At 44.2% G+C, this 21,994-nt stretch overlaps 1 protein-coding gene across 1 annotated transcript in view; it reads left to right on the forward strand.

Moving 5' to 3' along the window:
- Arhgap42 (Rho GTPase activating protein 42) overlaps positions 1–21,994 on the forward strand; it is a 224,096-nt gene that overhangs the window by 72,812 nt on the left and 129,290 nt on the right. The window contains exon 3 of the mRNA XM_051199100.1: positions 10,622–10,683. Within this exon, the coding sequence (XP_051055057.1) occupies positions 10,622–10,683 (62 nt within the window). The remainder of the gene's footprint in view (positions 1–10,621; positions 10,684–21,994) is intronic.

The raw sequence follows: 21,994 nt of genomic DNA on the forward strand, positions 1-21,994 counted from the left end.
TGTAGAAGTTTCCCTGGAATGTAAGAAACAGAACCAGCCTTTCAAATGGAAAAGGCATAGAAGACATGGTTTGTATCAGCTTTGGTCTGAGTGGACTGCTTAGGTGAGGACAAAACTGTTTTGAGTGTACCAAAGCCAGAGAAGGCTCTGGCCGTTGGGGACACTGGGAGGTAGCCAGTAGGGTCCAATGGTTAGGTGAAAAAGAAATGTTGACAACAAGAATGTCTAATAGTTTCAAAGCAAAAAGACAAAGACAAAGACTGGAAATAACTCATAGACTTAACCAGGTGCTTACAGCTACATCATGGACACAGGCATTGTTTATAGTAGTGGTTCTTAATCTGTGGTTCAGGATCCCAAAGGGTCACATATCAGATAGCCTGCATATCAAATATTTACATTATAATTCATAACAGCAGCCTAATTATGGTTATGATGCAGCATGAGAATAATTTTATAGTTGGAGGTCACCACAGCATGAGGAACTGTATTAAAAGGCAGCAACATTAAGAAGGTTGGAAAACACTGCTTTATAGTATGATACTTGGAATTTATTTCCCTGCCAGAGATTCTGAGCTGTAACATGACAAAGTCAAAGGAAGCCTTTTCTTAATGTTTCCATTGCTGTAAAGAGACACCATGACCACAGCAACTCTTACACAGGGAAACATTAATTGGGGTGGCTGACATTTTCAGAAATTTGGTTCATTACCATCATGGTGCGACATGGTGGCCTGCAGGCAGACATGGCGCTGGAGGGGGAGCCGAGTGTCCTACATCTTGATTTGCAGGCAACAGGAAGTGGTCTGTGTCACTAGGTGTGATGAGCATATATGAAACCTCGAAGCCTGCCTCCACAGTGACACACTCCTCCAACAAAGCCACAGCACCCAGTGGCGCCACTCCCTTTGGGGGCCGCTGTCTTTCAAACCACCACAGCCTTGCAGGGAGATTTTTTTTTATGCGGTGATATGATGCTGGGATTGAGAATTGTTGGTGTGCATGCTGGGAAAGAGCTTCACCATTGATCTGCAGCCTGCTCTCTACTGCTGGTCACGTTATCGTCACTGCTTACATAAAATGGGTTAGAGTCCCAGATGTTGATGGGAGATCTTTTTGAGTTTGGACAGAGAAGGGGGGAGGAGGGAGACTGGCATGTGCTGACTGGGTGTATAGAGAGAGGAAGTGAAAATCCTCCTTCAGTTGAGTTGCTGATGGGGAATTATAACCACATTGATGTGCTTATATGGCAAGAGTCCCTGTGGGTGAACCATCAGTTGTGAACTAAGTTTTGATGCATATTGTTTGAAATTCAAACAAAATCTTGCTAGAAATTTCCAGCCAGTAATTTGACTTGGGGCAATAGGGTCACACTTGCAATAATGGGCATGTGTGTATATTTCAGCTAATTGGACTGAAAATTTAACTGTGTGGGTCATCAGTTCTGTGACTGTGGAAGTTGTTAAGCCAATGTGCCTAGTTTGCCCATCTGACAAATGCATAGGATATGGACAGGTTTGTGTGTTTGCATGTAACTTTCTCAAGAGACATGGTGAGCAACAGAGTTTTGCACAGTGCTATGACCTGAGTCAAGCCAATCCATCCTTCCCAACCAATGTCTTGCTTCTTGCTCCTCCTGTGACCTCTGGAGAAGAGGTTGCTTCATGTTAATATGTAGAACAAAGGATAAATCAGGAACTGTGTGTTCCAGTTAATGTTAACAGTTACCTAGACACAGCCCAGAGTTATCTGAGAGGTGTGTGTGTCGGGGGTTCTCAGTTGAAGGATTGCTTAGATCAGATCAATCTGTTGGCGTGTCTCTGGGGATTTTCTTGACTGTTCACTCATGTGGGAGGACTCAGTTCACAGTGGGTGGTGTCATTCCTTAGGCAGGTGGTCCTGGGCTCTGCATGAGTCTACAGAGCCAGCAAACAGCTTCCTCTGTGCTTTCTATTTCAAGTTCCTGCTTGAGTCTCGCCCTGACTTTCTTCAATAATGAACTGGCTGTAACATGTGAGCTGGAATAAACCATTTCCTCCTGCCCGAGCTGCTTTTTCTCAGAATGTTTTCAGCGAAGCACAGGGGGGAACCGAGGACAGTGAGTGAGGAGGGACAGTGGTGATGTAAGGAGAGGTGAGGGAGAAATGGGAAAGCAGGGCTTGTGGTGGCCTGAGATGCTCAAAGGGGTGCTGCCAGCTCCAGTGAGGAAGAGCGGGAAGCGGAAGAGCAGACTGTGCTGATCAGGGCTCCCTAGTGTCTCTCCCAGGAGCAGGCAGCCAGGACATCTGCTGACAATGAGGGGAATTTTGGGTTGGGCTCTTGAGAAGGAACATTCTTTTGAGATAGCCACTGTGGGAAATAAGATGTGGAGTAAACTAGGTTGAATGAAAGGATTGCCAGAAACACAAACCAAAGGGGTTAGATAGCTTGGCCTTTCGTGTCCTTGTGAGTGTGTGGATCGCAGCCAGAAGGTTACGGTGTGTTGGGAGGTTGTGGAACAGTGAAGCTGGGCAGGCAAGAGGTTGTTGAGGCTTGCAGAGGGTGTAGCAGGAGGACTGGGTGCAGAGGAGAATGAGCCGGGCTGCAGAATGTGAAGGAATGCTGGCTGCGGGAGGGGGGGGGGGGTCAGTTCTGATGGCAGCAAGCCTTGTGTGTGTGTACGCGCATGTGTGCGTGTGTGTGTGTGTGTGTGTGTGTGTGTGTGTGTGTGTGTGCTAGGTGTAAGTGGGTGGCTGTCATTAAGAAGTCCCTGGTGGGTCCCCTGAGGCCGGAAGCTTGCTACCTACCCACCCTCTGTGCACAGCAGTTCCAGGATTGTTGTCTTTAAATATGGCGACACTGTCTTCTAGCCTGGCAGGGTAGCAGGCTGGCACTGTTGTCCCCTTACAGTCACTGTTGGCAGGGAGAGTTTGGAATAGCTCAAGTTAAATACCTACGTCCTCATGCATTTGTCCTGGGGCTGTGGGGCAAACTGTCCAGCCACGGAGCCTTCTTTTCTTTCTTCTCTGAGATGAAGCTAATGCTTCATGTCACAGGTGGACGTTAGTGTAAGATTAGCAACAAGGCAGCAAGTTTTTGAGTTTTGTTAGCATCTCACTGCGTGTTTGGAAACAAAGTCTATAACTTGAGGACTTGATATGCATAATGCTGGGCAAGATCTCAACTAAAGGACTTCTGAAGAGTTCAGAGTAAACACTGAGAAAAAAGTTAGCTGAAACAAAGTTTAATTGTGTAGCATTGAGAGATTGCTTTTTTCATATTTCTACATATTCATTTGTTAAAATTTGGTCTTTTATATAATGCACATGTAACAAATGCACATATAAGCCCGGCATAAGCACATACATAACTAAACTAACACACTTCCATTCTTGTTTGTCATTTCCTTTTCTTTTCTGTGATTTATTTCGTTTTATGTGGTTGAGTGTTCTGCCCTCATACATGGACACATGTGCAACAAGAAACAGCAGTGCCTGTGGAGATTTAAAGGGAGCATTTGAGACCTTGGCACTCAAATCACAGGAGATTATGAGCGGCCACATGAGCTCTGGCAGCAAAGTCCAGGTCCTCTGCAAAGTAGCAAATGCTCTTATTTTCCGAGTCATCTCTCCAGCCTGTTTGCTACTTTCAAAGTAGGGGTATGAAAAGATTCTTCATCTGTTAAGAGAGTTTGCCAGGGAACAGACCATTTGGTGTGTGTTTCTGTACATCCATTGACACTTCCCTTCTTTGGAGACAATTTCCTTATTTTTTATAGATAATATTGATAATAAGGAGCAGTAACAGCAAATTCTCCCTCCATCTCTTTGTGTGTCTGTCTGTCTGTCTCAGATAGTTTCATATGTCTGCAGGTTGGACTCAAGCCGAAGATGAGTCTTATCTTCTGCCTCCACCTCCCAAGTACCTGCGTGCAAACATGCATCACCAGGATGGATTTGTGCTGTTCTGGGTGGGCATGTGTCGGGGGGTGAAGTCCAGGGCTCATGCGCACTAGAAAGGACTGCCTGAACAAGCATCATCGCCAGTCCATAGACAAGTCTCCAGCTTTGTGTCTTCTTTTGAGCCCCGATGTTGATGCCAGTGAACATGAGGGGAACTGGACCAAGTGTCCACTTAGCCCAGGAAAGAGCGAAAGATGGAAGATTATGTCATGAATCAATGATCTGAGCCCAGATGGGCAGAGGCAAGCACCTATAACACCCATAGGCCTGCTTAATGATGTTGTAGGTGCTTGAGAACCTGGGAGATATCAGGATCCAGATGCCGAGGGAAGCAGTTGGGAATTTGGCTGCAATTTCTGCAAACTGCCTGAGAAGTCTGGGTATGGGAGATACAGGACCAAGGGAAGTAAAAGCGACCCTCAGACTCCAAGAGAGGACTCCTTGATGGATCCTGTTTGGAGTCTGAGTTGGGATCACGCAGATAAAGGAGGCCTGTGATCAAAAGGAAAGTCCCAAGTTGGGGGGACAGGAAATTCCTGACTTCGGTGGAGGATCAAGTCAGCTTAGTACAAGTTCAGTTTTGCTACCCTGTTTATCTGTAGGTTGTGAATTTATTGCTACTTAATACTCAATTATGAAACTATGCCCTAATATTAAACACTTAAAATACTTCTTACATTATTTCCATGTGTATGTGAGTGTGTGTGTGAATGCGTGTGTGTGTGTGAATGCGTGTGTGTGTGTGAATGCGTGTGTGTGTGTTTGTGTGTGGGCGTTTGTCTGTGTGTGTGTGACCTCGGATTCCAAGGGGCTGTGAATTGTTAGTGCTAACAACACTAATGTGTGCTAATGTGTGTTTATGGGGACCATTCATACTCCTACCCTGACCTCCTTGGCCCTTCCATCCACACTGCCACTGCTGGTTTAGGAAGCAACTTTATGACCTGGGAATAAGTCTCTGTGGAACTTGAAGCCACAAAAGGAGTGGGAAGTCTTATTTGATGTTGTGGTGTCTAGAAAATAGCATCTAGGATTGTGGTCATAAGTAAGGTCGGTATGACAGTGGGTGGCTGCCTCTAGAGATGCTCATCACAGTCAAAGAGTAAAGCTTATAGCCAAAACCTGATGGAAAGGCAGGCCAGTTTTCATTTCCTTCTCCCGTTTTATTGGCACAGTATTTACTACTCAGGCGTGCCATAAGCACACATCTTGCTGTGCGCTGAGATTTAATTGATTGGCAGTCAGAGTCTTTTGCCATTGACAACACAAAGAAATAGCATTTGCTCAGTAGGTGTTCCTTGCATGAAGCCCTCAGAACTCAGTGTCCTGTAAGTTCCTGCATGTGTCTACAGTGTAACATACACAAGCACAAGAGCCGCACACAGACTCATCTGCCCTTGTACACAAGGCTATTTTTCCTTTTCTTCATATGGACAGTTTTAGGAACAAAGAGCTAACTTGCTTGCTCCAGCTCATCCACAAGCTGCGTGTGTGTGTGTGTGTGTGTGTGTGTGTGTGTGTGTGTGTGTCCTCGTCCTGTGTGTGAAAATCAGGGCAGAGGGTTCCTCAAACAGAGAGTATCACAGCCCTGTTTCTTGCTTCCTAGCAACAAAGACATTCTTGCTGGAGTCTCACCTGGGCTTCTAAAATGTAATTGCATTAGCTCAGTCCAACGTACATACACTTCTCCAGATTTCCATGGTTTCCTTGGGACTCGGTGAAGTGGCTTACTTAGTGTTTGGCTATAGCACATCTGAAAATTGCAAGGGATGTGCTTACTGTAGTAAACCAACAGGGTAGGCAGTGATGGCCCATGCCAGTGAGCTTTTGTTTGGGCCTGGGTGCCATATCTGATTGAGGGCAGACTTCTGAAAGAATTTAACACAATGTTTTGCTGTCATGGTTTAAAAATATGTAAAGCTCGTGATGGGGAACTTGAAGTGTTGAGTAGGAGAGTATGTGGCTGTCAGTTAGGGAGTCACTAACTTTCTACTTTTGCTTTAATTTTATTCATTTATTTAATATATGTGGGAGGTGTACATATCCCATGTGGAGCTCATGGGAATATGTGTGGGACTTTGTCTAGGCCTTCATTCATGTGGATTTTGGTATTGAACTCAGGTCATCAGGCTTGATCGAAGATGTTTTCAGTTGCTGAGCCATACCTACTGTTTGGTTTTGAGCAGTCTCACTCTATAGCTCAGGCTGTCCTGAAATGCACCATGTATCCTGATTGGTCTCAAATCCTGATTGATAGACCCTCTCCAGCATCAGGACCGATGGGATCACGAGGATGAGCCAGCATACTTGATGGCTTTCTCCTCCCTCATCTTCACTTCAGACACTTAACAGGGTTTCTTCTTAAAAACTAAAAATAGTTGGGTGAATTTAAGCTTACTTAAAAGATCCAGTTAGGTGAGAGATACTCTGGATAATCTGGAATGTTGTAGAATAGACCTTTTTGGAAAATATGTCCAGACCATCACTACACTTTGTCACCATCTAATAGTGAGATTTGATGCTTGCCTTTGTGACTCTTTTATACTCACGTAGCCTCTCACTAATACATGTGAAGAATAGATTTCACTAGCTCCAAAGGACTTTTCCAATATTATGTTGCAGAGATAAAAGGGGTGTGTATGACAGCATTTGTGACTTCCGGAATCTGCAGTTAAAGTTTATATGGGAAATTCTCTTGGTTGTTTGCCAGGAATCATTTGCTGCAGAGGGGAGCAATTGTTAGTGATGAAGATCGTCAGGAAAATTGTATTCAGGTGACAGGAATTTAGATAACTAACTTAACTTTCTGAGGTGTCTGGCTTATCTTTTTTATGATACTTCATGTTTCAGAGACCAAGGGCTAGTATTTTTATTCCTGTACATTGAATACACTATGCAGATGTATTGTTCTAACTTTCAGATCATGTTCACTGGTGGAAAACCCATTATGTATTAAGTATTATTTTTGAAGAAGGTGTTCCAAATCATGTTAACATCATAAATATAGGTGTGGTCAAAATCTGTAACGACTGTTATATTAGATGCTAGTCTGGACCCAGATTTTATATATATTCATAGTAAATATCAATAAATAAAATATAAAAGGTCATAAGCTGTTATTTCTGTATGAGTACAGAATTTTTATGTAATTATCGATCTTTTTAGACTTTTGCCCCGGTGACACCCTTGATAAATAGCTCAAACATACATAGAAGGTGGGAGCTGGAGGAATTACTTCATATGCCTCCTGCTCAAGGTCCAGAGTTCCGTAACCTTCCTGCGATTTCATGTTCTTTTGGTCTTCGTAGTATTTAATAAACTGAGTTCTTAGTGCACATTGTTTACACATCTTCATAAGCTTCACTGAGATTTTCAGGTATTTCTGTAGCAGTCATTTGTTCATATCTCTCCTCCCAAGGTCCCTGTCTTACCCTCTCCCACCCCAACCCCCAACCCCCTCTCCGCTCGTCCGTCTCTAGTGGTCCCTCCATGGTTTCACTTTAAAAGATATTTCTCTTTCCGCAAGCAAGAGGGAGCGTGGGATGCTTGTTTTTCTGTGCCTGGCTTATTTTGCATAGCATTATGTCTGCAAAGGGCATGACATACTCGTTATTCTGTATGGTTGAGCAATAACCTATTCCACGTATATGAGTGTATGTGATGCCCTGGTTGACTGATACCACAGCTCAGCATTTGTGACTAGAGCAGAAGTAAATGCAGGTGTCTCTTATGTGAATGCGGGCTTGGGTCCTTTATGGCAGACCCACAGTATTGTGACCAGACCACATGGTAGCTCTGTTCTGAGTGGTTTTGAGGGGACTCTACTGATCCCCTGGTGATGCAATGGTTTATTCTCACCAGTGATGTGCAAGGGGTACATTTCTTCTGTGAGGGCTGGTAAGCACAATGATGTGCGTTTATTTCTGGGTCCTCGCTGTTTCCATGACTTCCCATGCTGGACAAGCATCGCATCGCCGAGATCACTGAGCTACATCATGCTACTCATTTTTGCGTGTCAATTTTTTTTCCTGCTTTACTGAATTGGTTATCAGTTCTAGAAACCTTTCAGTGGAGTCTTTAAGATTTTCTTTCATTTTTAAGATTGAGTTTATTTTTAATTATGTGTCTGTCCATGCTCATGTGTTTTGCTGCAGAGGCCATAAGAAGGCATTAGCTCAGGAGCTGGAGTTGCCTTGTGCTGAGAACTTAATATTAACTTTTGGGCAGCAAGTGCTCTTAACCTCTCAGCCCATTTTCTGATTATAGGATTTTCTGAGTATAGAATCGTATCACCTGCACACAAGGATCACTTAGCCTCCCCCTTCTCTACTTCTATCCCCTGTATTTCCTTCTCTTGCTCAGTTACTTGGCAAGACTGGTGAGCCTGGACATCCTTGTTTCTGATGTTAAAGGAACTGCATGCAGATCTCGTGGTCTTTTAGGACATTTGTGGCCCTGTGCACCAACAGTGCAAACGTCTCTCCATCTCCAGTGGCTGCCAAGGACAGTACAAATCTGACTTTCTGAGCTTCTGGCAGTGTCCTGCAGGACTTTGAGGGTGTGGGGGCTACTAAGATCCCTGGGGGAACTGTTCTCCTTAAAATCTAGATTTCGTGATAATAAGGAGACCTCTGCTTGCTTTGTGGGACTCTCTTGTTCTTTCCGCTCTTCCAGCAAACTATTGATGAAATACCCTGAATCTTGAGCCATGTGCTTCTGAGGTTAGTGGACCACCAACCAGTTTATGAGAAGGAAAGCCAGTGTTCCCATGTGCTCACTTTCTTAAAGAACTCAAAAATCCTCATTTGAACCCAAAATATGTATTTTTGAAGTAGAGCCGACTTTATAATATTTGAAAAGAACAGTTTTAGTCCTTTGGGTTTGTTTGTTGTAAGAGTTTTCCTTGAAAAGTCAACAAAAGAAAAAAGGGAACAAAATTTATTGTCAGATTGGGTCCAATTTCCCCCCAAACTGCTGGAGGGTGGGTGCTTTTTGTTGTGGGGAACCAGGCATCCAGTTTCTTTTGCATGTCAAAATTTGTCTTCTAAGACATTTCTATTATAATCAGCTATTATGAGTTTATAAATAGTGTTTATATGGGAAACAGATCTGTTCATGTGTAGTAGGAAATGGCATCGGTCTGTTTTGAACAAGGAGAGACAGTGGTAAAGCGAAGTGAGAAACTGAGTCCCTTTTCTGGGAAACCAAACTCCTGTTTGAAGCAACTGCTCCTTAGTGGCTTTCCCAATGCGGCGTCTGCACCTTAGTGGCTTTCCCAATGCAGCGTCGGCAGGTAAGCCAGGAGCTTGTCTGTGGTCACATTCTGAGTGAAAGGGTCTAGGCTGCTGCTGCCCGTTCCTGCATGAAGTCCGTTTGTTCCGGGTCCTCAAGGCTGACCTGTGATGGGCAGATCTTATGTGAGGTGTGAGGTCCTGTTAACCCAGGGTCCTCACAACTACCTTATGTTTGAAATGACTTAACTTTGTGAAATTATATCATACGCAATTTGTACCTTCCCAAGTTTACGGCTGTCACAAAGTAAAGAACTTATGGGATCTTCCTTAATTGTTATTTGTTTTAAAATTATATATTTTATCACGTGTAACAACAACTACCAACATATGTTCTGTCAGTTCCCCGTGTTTGTATTCACCCCCAGACCACGTCAGAGCCGGCCATTTCCACGATTGTGCTGCTGCCCATTGATTTGCATTTTTAGACGCTTGCTCCAGACTTTCTGCTTTTGTCATGTGTCCTTGTTCCCAACTGTCACTCAATCTTCTATGCTCTCAACACAGGAAGACAATTCAGTCAACAGTTTCAATATTCACTTCTAATGAGTAAGTGCGTTACTTGACATGGCTAGGTTATTATGATTGTCATCTAATGGGATAGTGCTAATTGGCCACTTAACTAAAGTCTAGACTCATCTGGGAGGTAAGCCCCCTAGCATTCTTGTGTGGGGAGGGCCCTCATAACTTCTGTGTCATTTTCCCCACCCCAATAAAGTGGTCACAGGCATGTGCCTGTGTGTCTATGTCCAGTTTTTTATGTGAGCGATGCAGACCCAAATTTAGGTGCCCAGGCTCACACAGCAAGTGTGATGACTTGCACCAGCAGAGCCAGCTTTGCAGCCTGGCTTATTGCTGTTTACAGATACTAAAACTGTTTCAGACTGGAGAGATGGCTCAGGGGTTAAGAACACTGACTCCTTTTTCAGAAGTCTTGAGATCAATTCCCAGCAACCACATGGTGGCTCACAACCCTTTATAGTCAGATCTGATGCCCTCTACTGTCATGAAGTGTTCATACAGATAGAGCACACACACATACAATAAATAAATAATCTTCAAAAAACAAAAAAATGGTTCATATCCACAGACCATAGTTGAAAGAGATTCAAGACTACTTAATCTAAGTTTCATACATTAAGTATATAACCTGTATTTATTTTAGGATCTACAGACAACCTTCCAGGCTTTAATTTGTAGCTCACAGAGACAACTGCCTGTTCTCCACAGCTTTTCATCATTGGCGTGCTTTTATGGATGTACAAACAAAACCACACAATATAAGATACAAATTAATAACTAGTTTCATTGTTATATTTGCCGCTTTGCCATTAAAGATTAGCCCCGGAAGAGGATTAATGCCCTTCTTTCTGTTTTGTTTTTAAATAGCCCAATCACTGAAAGAATTCGCAAGGCTGCTTATTGCCGTAGAGGAAGAAAGGCGTAGGCTGGTAAGTTGGTTCTGTGTTTCTCATGACTCCTGCTGTGTTTGAGCATGCCAGAGGAAGGAATTAATCTGAATTAGATAGCCATATAGCATCTTTAAATGCTACATGTAGTTTTGAGAAGATATGTGGCTGCGATTAGCTTTAAAGATAATTTATGGGAGAAAAGTCTAGTAAAGTCAATAAAACAGTCTGGCTAGTAAAGTCAATAAAACAGTCTACTAAAGGCAGTTAGCATGAGAATACAAAATGGTGCCATTCACGTGGGATCATGAAAGCTGCAGGGATTTTGCTAGCTGGGAAAAATGGAATTAAAATCCTTCTAGGCTAATAGGTTAGTTTATGTTGTAAAACAGTAGAGCACAGTTATTAGTGGTGCTTTTCTTTCTTTCTTTTTATTTATTTACTTTTTTGTGTTTCCAGACAGGGTTTCTCTGTAACTTTGGAGCCTGTCCGGGAAATCCCTCGGTAGACCAGGCTGGACTCTGCCTCACACACAGAGATCCACCTCCCTCTGCCTCCCGAGTGCTGGGATCAAAGGCATTACCACCAGTGCCTGGCTTTGACAGTGCTTTTCTTTACTCAAAATATGATTTGGCTTGGGTGTGGTGGTGTGTGCCTTTAATCGCAGTACCCAGGAGGCAGAGGCAGAGGCAGGCAATCTCTGTGAGCTGGAGGGCAGCCTGATCTACATGATGAAGTCTAAGCCAGCCAGAGACAGAGTAAGACCTTGTTAAAAAAAAATAAAAGAAAGAAAGAAAGTAATAATATAATTTTCAGGTGCTATATAGTTGGAGCAGTTGTTAAGAACAGTTGTAGAGGATCCATCCATGTTTGGCTCTCAGCACCCACATGGTGGCTCACAACCATCTCCAACTCCTGCTCCTGGGACTCAGATAACTCCTCAAGCCTCCTCAGGCCCTGCATGCACACTATGCACAGACAGACATTTATTAATGTGGGCATTTCTGGTATGTCTGAGTAGCTTTTTAAAAAAATGGATTTGAAGTTTATTATTACTATTACTTTTACTGTCTGAATGAATATGTTGTATCTGTGTGTGCTGTGGGTGTCCCAGTGTCTGTGTGGAGGTCAGAGAACAACTTTGTGGAAATGATTCTCTCCCTTATGTGAGTTTGGGGACCAAATTTAGGTCCCCAGGCCTGTGTTCCAGGTGCCTTTAACCAGGGAGGCACTGTGAGGACCTTCCAGTTAGCCATAAGAAATAAGCTTTAGTATGGAAAACAATGACCTCATGAAATTTGTTGGCCAATGGATGCAACTAGAAAAAAGTAACTCTGAGTGAGGTAACCCAGGGCCCAAAAGACAAACATGCATGGTATGCATCCCCTGCATCCCCCTGCATCCCCCTACATCCCCTGCATCCCCCTGCATCCCCTGCATCCCCCTGCATCCCCTGCATCCCCCTGCATCCCCCAGTGGAAATTAAGAGTAAAGTCTAGCACAACCAAGCTACAGTCCACAGCCCCCAGAGAGAGATTGGAAAACAAATAGAGCCCAGAGGGGGACAAATGGGTTTCCCTAGGAAGGGGAAATAGATCTCCTGGGTAGGCTTGCAGTGAGGGTGAGGGGTGGGATGGGGGATGGAAGCATGAGGGATCTGGTTGGGCAGGCTGGGTGCAGGAGGCAGGTTGGGAGTGGGAAGGAGGGGGCATGGCCATTTGGGGGTTAAGGGGAAACGTGCCAGGGAAACTCCCAGGAACCCACAAGTATGACCCCTGCGGAGGATGTGTGTTAGTATTAAGGCATCTGTACTAGCCTGTCCTTAGGGATCTGATAGGATATGTGCTCAGTGACAGCCACTAAGAGCACCTGTGCACATTCACTATGTTCCCTTTTTAAAGGGCCCTGCCCACCCCTCATCCTTCTCTCTCTCTCTCTCTCTCTCTCTCTCTCTCTCTCTCCTCCTGCTTCTGTCTCCAGAGGCCAATCTCTCCCCTCCCCTCTCCCCTTTTGATGATCCTGTTCCTTAATAATAATCAAAATAAAACAACAACCACAAACCTCTGCTTGAACATTTTTCTCTTGTGCACTGCTTTTCTTAAAATCAATGGTGTCTGAATTGGCCATCTGTGTCATCAGGCTGGTGACTACCCTAACTGTCATCAGAGAACCTTTATGCAGGGAAGCAGATGCAGAGATCCACAGCCAAGCACCGAGTCAAGCTCCAGAAGTCTTCCCGAAGAAAGGGAGGAGGGATTATATGAACCAGAGGGGTCAAGGTCATGATGGGGAACCCACAGAGACAGCTGACCTGAACTCATGGGAGTTCATGGACCCTGAACTGAGGGAGCCTGCATGGAACTAACCTAGGCCCTCTGCATGTGTGTGACACGTGTGTAGCTTGGTGTGACTGTGAGGCTCCTAGCAGTGAGATCAGGACCTGTCCCTGGAGCATTTAGCTGGCTTTGGGAGCCTGTTCCCCATGCTGGATTGCCTACTCAGCCTTGATGCAGGAGGAGCTTGGTCCTGCCTGGACTTGATGTCTCATGCTTTGTTCACACCCATGGGAGGCCTGCCCCTTCTGAATTGTAGGAGGATTGGATGGGGAAGAGTGCAGATGGGGGGGGGAGGGGGATAGAGAGGGGAAACTGTGGTTGGTAAGCAAAATAAATGAAAAACATTAATTAATAAAAAGAAATAAGTAGATATTCAACCCTCTATACCAACACTGTAATGAAATGTATTTTCCTGAAATTATTATGTGCAGAGTAAATATATCAGTGTCCTGCATGCAAGCTCTGTTTTTTATTTTTTTATTTTTTGTGTACATCACATTATGGGTGCTTTTTATCTCCTGACTTGGAGTCATCTGGAGAGACAAGAAGGCTGTCCTGAGAGGTGACACGTCACCCTCAATCCATCACAACTTCTCAGTGGTAGTTACAGTTTCTGTTGCTGGTTGTCATTTCACCTCTGTTACTATGACAAATCACCCCAACAGAAGGCAACTTAGAAGACAACAGGGTTTGTTCAAGCTCCAGCGGGATGCAGGGGATGCAGGGAGATGCAGGGGGATGCAGGGGGATGCAGGGGATGCAGGGGATGCAGGGGATGCAGGGGGATACAGGGGATGCAGGGGGATGCAGGGGATGCAGGGGGATGCTGGGGGATGCAGGGGATGCAGGGGGATGCAGGGGATGCAGGGGTATGCAGGGGGATGCAGGGGATGCAGGGGATGCAGGGGGATGCAGGGGATGCAGGGGGATGCAGGGGATGCAGGGGTATGTAGGGGGATGCAGGGGGATGCAGGGGATCCAGGGGATGCAGGGGGATGCAGGGGGATGCAGGGGTCCCTCATGATGGAGAAGGAAGAGCAGGAAGCTGGCTGGTTACATTTTCACTATTTTACACACTGTGGAGTGACTTCCAGCCTAATTGCAGCAACTGCTGGCTTGCCTGCCCTCCATCCCTCCATCCCTCCGTCCCTCCATCCCTCTGTCCCTCCATCCCTCCATCCCTCTGTCCCTCCATCCCTCTGTCCCTGTCCCTCTGTCCCTCCATCCCTCCATTCCTCCCTCCCTCTCTTTCTCTTTTCTTTCTTTTTTTCTTTCTTGCATTTGTAGGAGTCATTAGTTCAGAGATCTGGAATAATGAGAACATTTACTAGGATTTCGGTAAATATTTCAAAGGATTCATATTCTGGAAGATTTAAGACTCTGAAGAGAAATTGTGTAGCAGTCAGTCACTGAAGCCTGTCTTGGCAGACTGCTTACACGCATTTTTCTGTTCCTTTAACATTTCTGCTTTGAAGTGTAATAAAGGCAAGTGATGGGAGATAAGGCCAACTGATCGTGGTGTCTTCCTTGTTAGCTTTCAAAGAATGTTTGGAAACGTGTCCTTTTCCTCTCTAAACCTTGGGTAATATGCTGTTAGATATTTTCTGTTCATGGTAATAATCCACAGAAGACTAAGCTGGTGTTAACTTTCAAATATATATTTACTGTAGCATTAGGAAAGTCACACATGAGATTTTTCCTTGCAATTGACATCATAATGGTTGTTATTTTCATGGTTATATGTAAATTTGCTGAATTTCAAGATATATAGGTGGATACATGAAAATAGACATGTAATCTTCCCATACTTCCCTGGCTCCCCAAATCTATTTATTCAGCCTGTTGATTTACAATTGTTGACTATCAGGAAGGGTCACTCTCCTCTCAGATAACACAATCATGACCATTTAAAACAGGCTGGGCTAGGTGAAGACCTTTCACATTTTTGTGATTTTTCTCGTCATTATGTGTATTGTATGTGATGTTGAAAATTTCCGTTTCTGTTTTGCTGCTTCGGCACAGCTCCTTGGGCAGGGTTTTTATTGCTCACAGATGTGAGTGTTCTTGCTCCTAATGATGGCTTCCAAGTGAACACAACACCTGTGCCTCTTGTCCATTCCCTTTGCTCTTTGTCTTGTAGGGTTCATAGACTTTACTCTGGAGACTAAAAACTGCATCATAGTGGAAAATTTTAGCTTTTACCTTTTCATATGTTCTTCTTTGTGGTTGGTGTGTGTGTGTGCATGCATGTTTGTGTATGTGTGTGTATGTGCACGTGTGTGTGCATGTGTGCATGCGTGTGTTTGTGTGTGTGTGTGTGTGTGCATGCACACTTACATGCATAGAGGTCAGGGAACAACCTTGGGTGTTGGTCTTTGCCTTCCAATATTGTTTGAAACAAGGCCTCGCGTCCCAACACTGTGTCTGCCTGGCTTGCTGATGCAGAGCTTCTGAGAGTTCTCCTGGCTGTCCTCTCATCTGCCTTAGGATCGCTGGGATTGCAACTCTGACCTGCTACTTGTCTGCTGTCTCTTCTGGTCTGATGTTCAGTGTCAGCCCCTCATGCGTGCACAGCCCATTTGCTAACTTCCCAGCCATCTACCTTCCTTTCATTTTTAAAGTTACATGTATTCTGCAGGATCACTCCTTCTTCTTTATCCCTAGTATTGACTTTGCCTGTCTTTGCCGTAACAGCAAACTCTGACTTGATGCTTCTCTTTCATACTTAGTTAGGTAGCACAGAAATATATTCTGGTATTATAAGAGGTAAATGTTTGCAAAGTTACTGTGTAACTACTCTATGAAACTTAACACTTGCACCGGGAATTTAAAGTACAGGAGAAACAGACAAATATGTGGTTACATAGAGCACAAGAACATGACAGTTGGGGTAACCGAAAGGAAGTTTTAGACAACTTAACAAAGCAGTGCACTGCTGGAAAGTGTCAGCTGATAGACCAATAAGACATTCAGGAATTAGTGACACAGTTGCTTTTCTTCAGAGAGCAAAAGGCATTGTCTCCCCTCTGATAAAAACAGAGTCACTGTGTCCATTTCCTACAGAAGGCATGGGAAAGCTTTAGCCACCACTCACAAGAGCAAAAGCATTTGTGAAATAATAAATAGAAATCCCATGCATCCTTTAATGAGTTTTCCCAAAAGGCAAATATTGCATGTTTTCTCTAAGTAAAATCATGTGTGTGTGTGTGTGTGTGTGTATGTGTGTATGTATATATGTATGTATATATGTATGCATGTACGTGTGCATGTGTGTATGTGTGCATGTGTGTATGTATGTGTGTATTATATATGTGTGCATGTGTGTATGCATGTGTGTATGCATGTATGTATGTATGTGTATATGTGTGTGAGTATGTGTATGTATGTGCATAAGTGTATATATGTATATATGGACATGTAATGTTTATGAAAGGAGAAGGGTGTATGTATGTATGTATGTGTATATGCGTGTGTGTATGTGTATGTATGTGCGTAAGTGTATATATGTATATATGGACATGTAATGTTTATGAAAGGAGAAGGGTGTATGTATGTATGTATATGAAAGGAGACGGGCAACCATTTGAGGGAGGAAGGGCACAGTGGGAGGGAGGTGGGTAACGATACAATATGTACACATATGGAAATGTTACAATGAAACCCATTATTGTGTGTGTTGACTAAAAAACGACTTCCAGGACATGGGAATTCACTGAAAAGGGAAGGCTTGCAAACATTTACAGTGTCTTTCTCTGAACTGGATATTTTTCCATGAGCTGAGAATACAGCAAGGAGCCAAAGAATTCCTGGTGTGCAGTGGGCATAGAGGGAGGTCACACAGGGGGAGGAGTTAGTGTCAGGTGTGGAACAATCTCTCAAAGCGGTAAGGTCAGGGCCGGTCAGTGGCGGAAGGAGAGTTAGAAGGAACCAGTTGCCCTGGGGCAGTGTTAAGTGGAGGCCCAGCAAGGTCAGAGTGCACTTAGTTTGCAGATCTCTGATCAAGAGGCTCGACATTGAGATCAGAGGACTGGATACGGAGCGTGAGAGCGCGGGGTGCTGGGGGAGTTGCCCAAGAGGAGGAAGGGCTGAAGCTGAGCACCAATGACGAGAAGCTGGAGACGAGGGTGGCTAGCGTATGAACAATGTTCTGGAATGAGACTTGCTCTCTGGAAAGTCTTTCAGAAAGAGGCTTGGGGTTTTAGAGACAGACGAGGACAGAGACATTTCTGCTACTCCTTTTTCAAGTCAGGGTTTTCTTCACAGACACGCTTGCACCCTTTCATTGTGTAAGCAGAGCATCATTTTCCTGATACTGGTGGTGGGTGCGGTTTAGAATGCCTTTTAAAATCACCCCCTTTGGTACCAGGGCTGTGCCTAGCCTCTCCAGTCACCAGAGAGCTGCCCCTGACCCGTGCTGGCCCTGGGATAAAACCTCCCCTGACTATGACCCTGGTAAGGGAGAGCTGGCCCAGAGCCTCACCTGATGGGGATGGTCTTAGTAGCCTGGTCATAACAACCTAGCTCCTACCCAGGCACATGCCCAGGGCTTTGAGTGGGCACTCCCCATCAATGACCTGCTGGAGCATGTGAAGGGACTTGTCCTAAAGAACCATGACTGCAGACTCCATGACTCAGGGTAGGATATCCCAGACGAGTTTCAGGGAGGGCCCAGCATTGATGGTGTATCAGAAGCCAGAAGCCTAGAACCAGACCAATGACATGTTACACAGTGAAGATGGGCCAGTAAAGCTGTGTGGGGAAAGAATATATTGTATGACACAGCAGCTCCTAGGGCCACTAGGACCGATGAAGAGGCGGAAGACAAAGGAGAGAAATGTTTCTGTTTGTTTGTTTAAAAATCAGTATTGTTCTTTGTATTTTTATTTTATTTCACATCACTTGTATTATTTCTTTTAAAGTTTTTCTTCGTGGGAGTACACTATACGGGAGAAAGGTGGATACAGAGGGACTGGGAAATGGGATGTATGATAGGAAATTCCCAAAGAATAAGTAAAAACTTTATGTTTAAAAAAATTACACCTTTTAAAGCAGATTACATGAAGAGAAATACTGTACAGGGGTGGCCTCGTCAACATTCATATTGCTAAAACTCATGGTACTTAAAATTTTTGAGCCTTATTTTACTTTATTTGAAGGGAAACAAGATGTTTAGTTTAAAATATTTTCTAGTTGAAATAGAGTTACATCACATTTTTCTTTCCATTTTCTCCCTGAATCCTCTCTCTGTCACTTTGCGTGTGTGTGTGCGTGTGTGTGTGTGTGTGTGTGTGTGTGTGTGTGTGTGTGTGCGCACAGATACATAAATACACATGCTGAACCTCCCTTTATGGTTTGTGTGTATATGGGTTAAGGGCTGATCACTCTGCATTGGACAACCAATAAGGCGGCTCATTCCTGGGAGAAGCCAGTTGTCCTTGTCCCTGCGGTCATTAGCTGCCTGTAGTCCCTGCTGTAGGAGCGGAATGCTATGTTAACATGTCCACTGATATTGCCATTGTGCAGGTCTTGTTTAAGCAGCCATTTCCAGGGAGGCTCTTGCACAGCAGCTTCCTGTGTGCTGGCTCTTTCCTCTCTTTCTCCTGTGATTTTTTTTTTTTTTTTTTTTTTTAACACACACTAAGCTGAATGTGATGCTCCAGGCTTAGCTCCCACACACAAGTTGCCGACAGCCATTCTTTAGTGGATGCATTGCTTCTAAGATGTGCAGGAAATCGGGGTAAATGCTTTCAAGAAGAGAATGTAGGAACAATTTTATCAACTGCTTAGATATTTTATGTGTAAACTTTATTTGTTTTTTTAATGTATGTCTATGTGTATGTACGTGTGTGTGAATGTGTATGTATGTGTGTATATGTATGTGCATACATGTAATGTGTGTATGTATATGCACATGTATGTATTATATGTGTGTATACATATGCATGTGTGTATGTATGCATAAGTATATGTGTTTTTGTGTACATGTATGTATTATATGTGTATATGTATGTATATACATGTGTATATGTATGTGTACTTGTGTGTATATGTGTATGCATGTATGTATGAGTGTGTGTGTGTGTATGTGTGTATGAATGTGTACGTATGTGTGTGTATGTGTATATATGTGTGCATGTATGTATGTGTGTGTATATGTATGTATGTACGTGTGTGTTTGTGTGTGTATGTGTGTGTATGTATGTGTGTGTATGTGTGTATGTATGTGTGTGCATGTATGTGTGTGTATGTGTGTACATGTGTGTGCATGTATGTATGTGTGTGTGTTTGTGTGTATGTACGTGTGTGTATGTGTGTGTGTAATTTGTGTATGAATGTGTGTGTATGTGTATGTACGTGTGTGTTTGTGTGTGTTTGTGTGTGTATGTGTGTGTATGTGTGTGTGTATGTATGTGTGTGTATGTGTCTGCGTGTGTTCGTAGATATGTGAGAGTCTAAGGAGACCAGAACAGAGCATTGGACCCCCTGCAGCTCTTGTTGCTTATTGCTGGGAACCAAACCCGGTCCTCTGCAAGAGAAGCGAGTGCTGTTAATTGCTGAGCCATGCCTGCAGCCTCTGCTTTGTGTTCTTGTAATTAAATCCCAGACCATATCACCACCATCTTAGCTTTTAAGCCAGCAGTTCAGTGGCACGCTGCTGTGTCACCGTCCCCTGGAGAGCGCTGGTGTGCTGTAAAACACGTTTCCCAGGGAACCCTCTTCCTCTTCCACGTTTCTCATGTAGACAGACTCGTTCAAGGTTTGTACAGTGAGGCCGGCTTTCAGATTCCCCTCGCTGTAGTGTAGCCAGAGTCCCCGTTACTGAAGACTGGATACTCTCTCCATGAATGAATACACGTTTCACACATTCACCCTTCACCAAAGACACCAGGTTCCTTCTGCTTTTAGGTTCTGGGAACAATGCTGCTGTGAACACGGGTGAACAGACATGTGTTTTAGATGCTGCTTTGTGTGTGTGTGTGTGTTTCAGAAGTGTATTTAAAGATCATTCACGGGACTGTTTTTGTTTATTTCCAGCCCCACATTTCCCTCTCCCATTTTTCATCCACTCCTTCTAGAACCTTCCTTTAAACACACACGCACACGCACACACACACATACACACACATACTCACACACACATGCACACATACACACATGCACACATATGCACACACACTCACACACACCTCCTACTCCCGTGTCTATATCCCACTGGGTTTAATGAAATTTGCTTGCACATACATAGTTGTGGGTTTACTTAATCAATGAAGGGTAACTTACCAATGGCTTCCCCTCTGAAAGAAAAGGGACTGCACCTCCCCAAGCCAACACTAATAGCTCTGTGGCTAGGGCTGGGCCCCCATGCATGCTGGAATATTGATGGGCCTGACCTTGTCCTTTTTGAGGTGGAGGGAGACAGGGCGCCATGGCTCATTTAACAAGACTGCTCTTGAATTCTCTTTGCAGCTGAAGACCTGGCATTTCTGGTCCATCTCCAAGTTTCAGGGCTATACTCACCACCAAGCTCAGTTTACAGACTGCGGGCTGGAACATGGTGCCGCCTGCATCACAAGCAAGCACTTCCTAACTGAGCTTCCGGCCCCCAGTTTTAGCTCTCGGAAAGACCACCTTATCGTTTGCTGTGGCAGCTGTAGTCTTTCACATAGAAGCCAAGAGAGTCCAGTTTCTCTCCATCCTGCTAACTCTGCTTGTTTCTGCTCTTCTAGTAGTCACCCTAAATGGTGTGACAAGTTGCAGCATAATTTCCCTTTTATCCATGACTAGGATAGGTTGCAGGCGCCTTAACCATGAATCTACAAGTTCATCAGTGAGCATTTTAATGGACTAGGAAATGTGGAGTGTTTAGAAGACACTGCTGTAAAAACATGCTTGGTGGTAGGACACATAGAGTCAAAACACATTTCTCTGTGCACCTTACATTGTTAAGTGAAGAACCATCATTGTTGTAGAAACAGGAGGGTAATCCAAAGTGTGTTTATACACTGGATAATTTAGTCATTTGAGGCTTCATTATTTTAATTGGCAACACTTAAATAACAGTAATTTCCTTTGCCTTTTGTTCTTTCCAGACAAGCATTTTATAAAAGCTTTTACTGCCACTCTCAGAAAAGCATGCTGTAAAAATGAGAATAGCGTGGTATTTCCACAGCACTTCTTCTTGTTGTTGTAATTGGAGCTTTGATGGTGAAACTGAAAATTGAGGCGGCATAGGATGTGATCCCGGCCCCACTGGGCATGTGATGACAAGTGGCAGGGAGAAGGAGGGAGGTGTAAGAGAAAGGAGCCTCACGGGAAGCCTGTCTCCTCAGGGGTGGAGAGAGCAGTCAGGAGAGGACCGCAGGAGTTTGAGCCAGGGACTATTGACATTTCCGACCACGGGCTTCTGTACTGCTGAGGACCGGCTCCCACATTGTGGGGCACTTAGTGACACCTGCCAGCAGCAGGCTCCTCATCTTCATCCTTCTAGTGGAGACAAACCCAAAGGGCATCAGGCCTTGCCGGATAGGTAAAGCTGTGAGTCATTGGCCTTTTGTGCTTACTGGGAGCCATTTCTAGTGGATCTGAGGGTGTCCCCTGACATCATCTGACTGAACTGGGGCAGTTAGTACTCATGCCGATTAGCCTTTACCTCTTAAAAGATAAGGGAGCTTTAGTTTAGCCATGTTTCCTTAGAGGTAATAAGTGCATCTCAGGAAATGTTTGCCATGTGAATGATGATGACTTATTTGTATAAGTACAACTCTTTGCAATGCTAAGTTTTCTAAAGTGAAATATTGGCAATGCATGGAATAAGATTTCTATGACAAGGCATTGTTTAAACCCTTTTGTATGTGCATGGAAGTACTGTCAGACACGTTCTACAGTAACTCAATGCACATTGCCACTATGCAAGGGATGTTACAGAGCCTTAGTTTTGGGGATGGACAGATCAAGTCCTGTTTATGACGGCAGCATAGTCAAAACTCCAGAAGGCAGCCAGCAGGGCCACAGACCCC

The sequence above is a fragment of the Phodopus roborovskii genome, unplaced genomic scaffold (assembly GCF_943737965.1).
Source record: "Phodopus roborovskii unplaced genomic scaffold, PHOROB, whole genome shotgun sequence".
Taxonomy (NCBI): domain Eukaryota; kingdom Metazoa; phylum Chordata; class Mammalia; order Rodentia; family Cricetidae; genus Phodopus; species Phodopus roborovskii.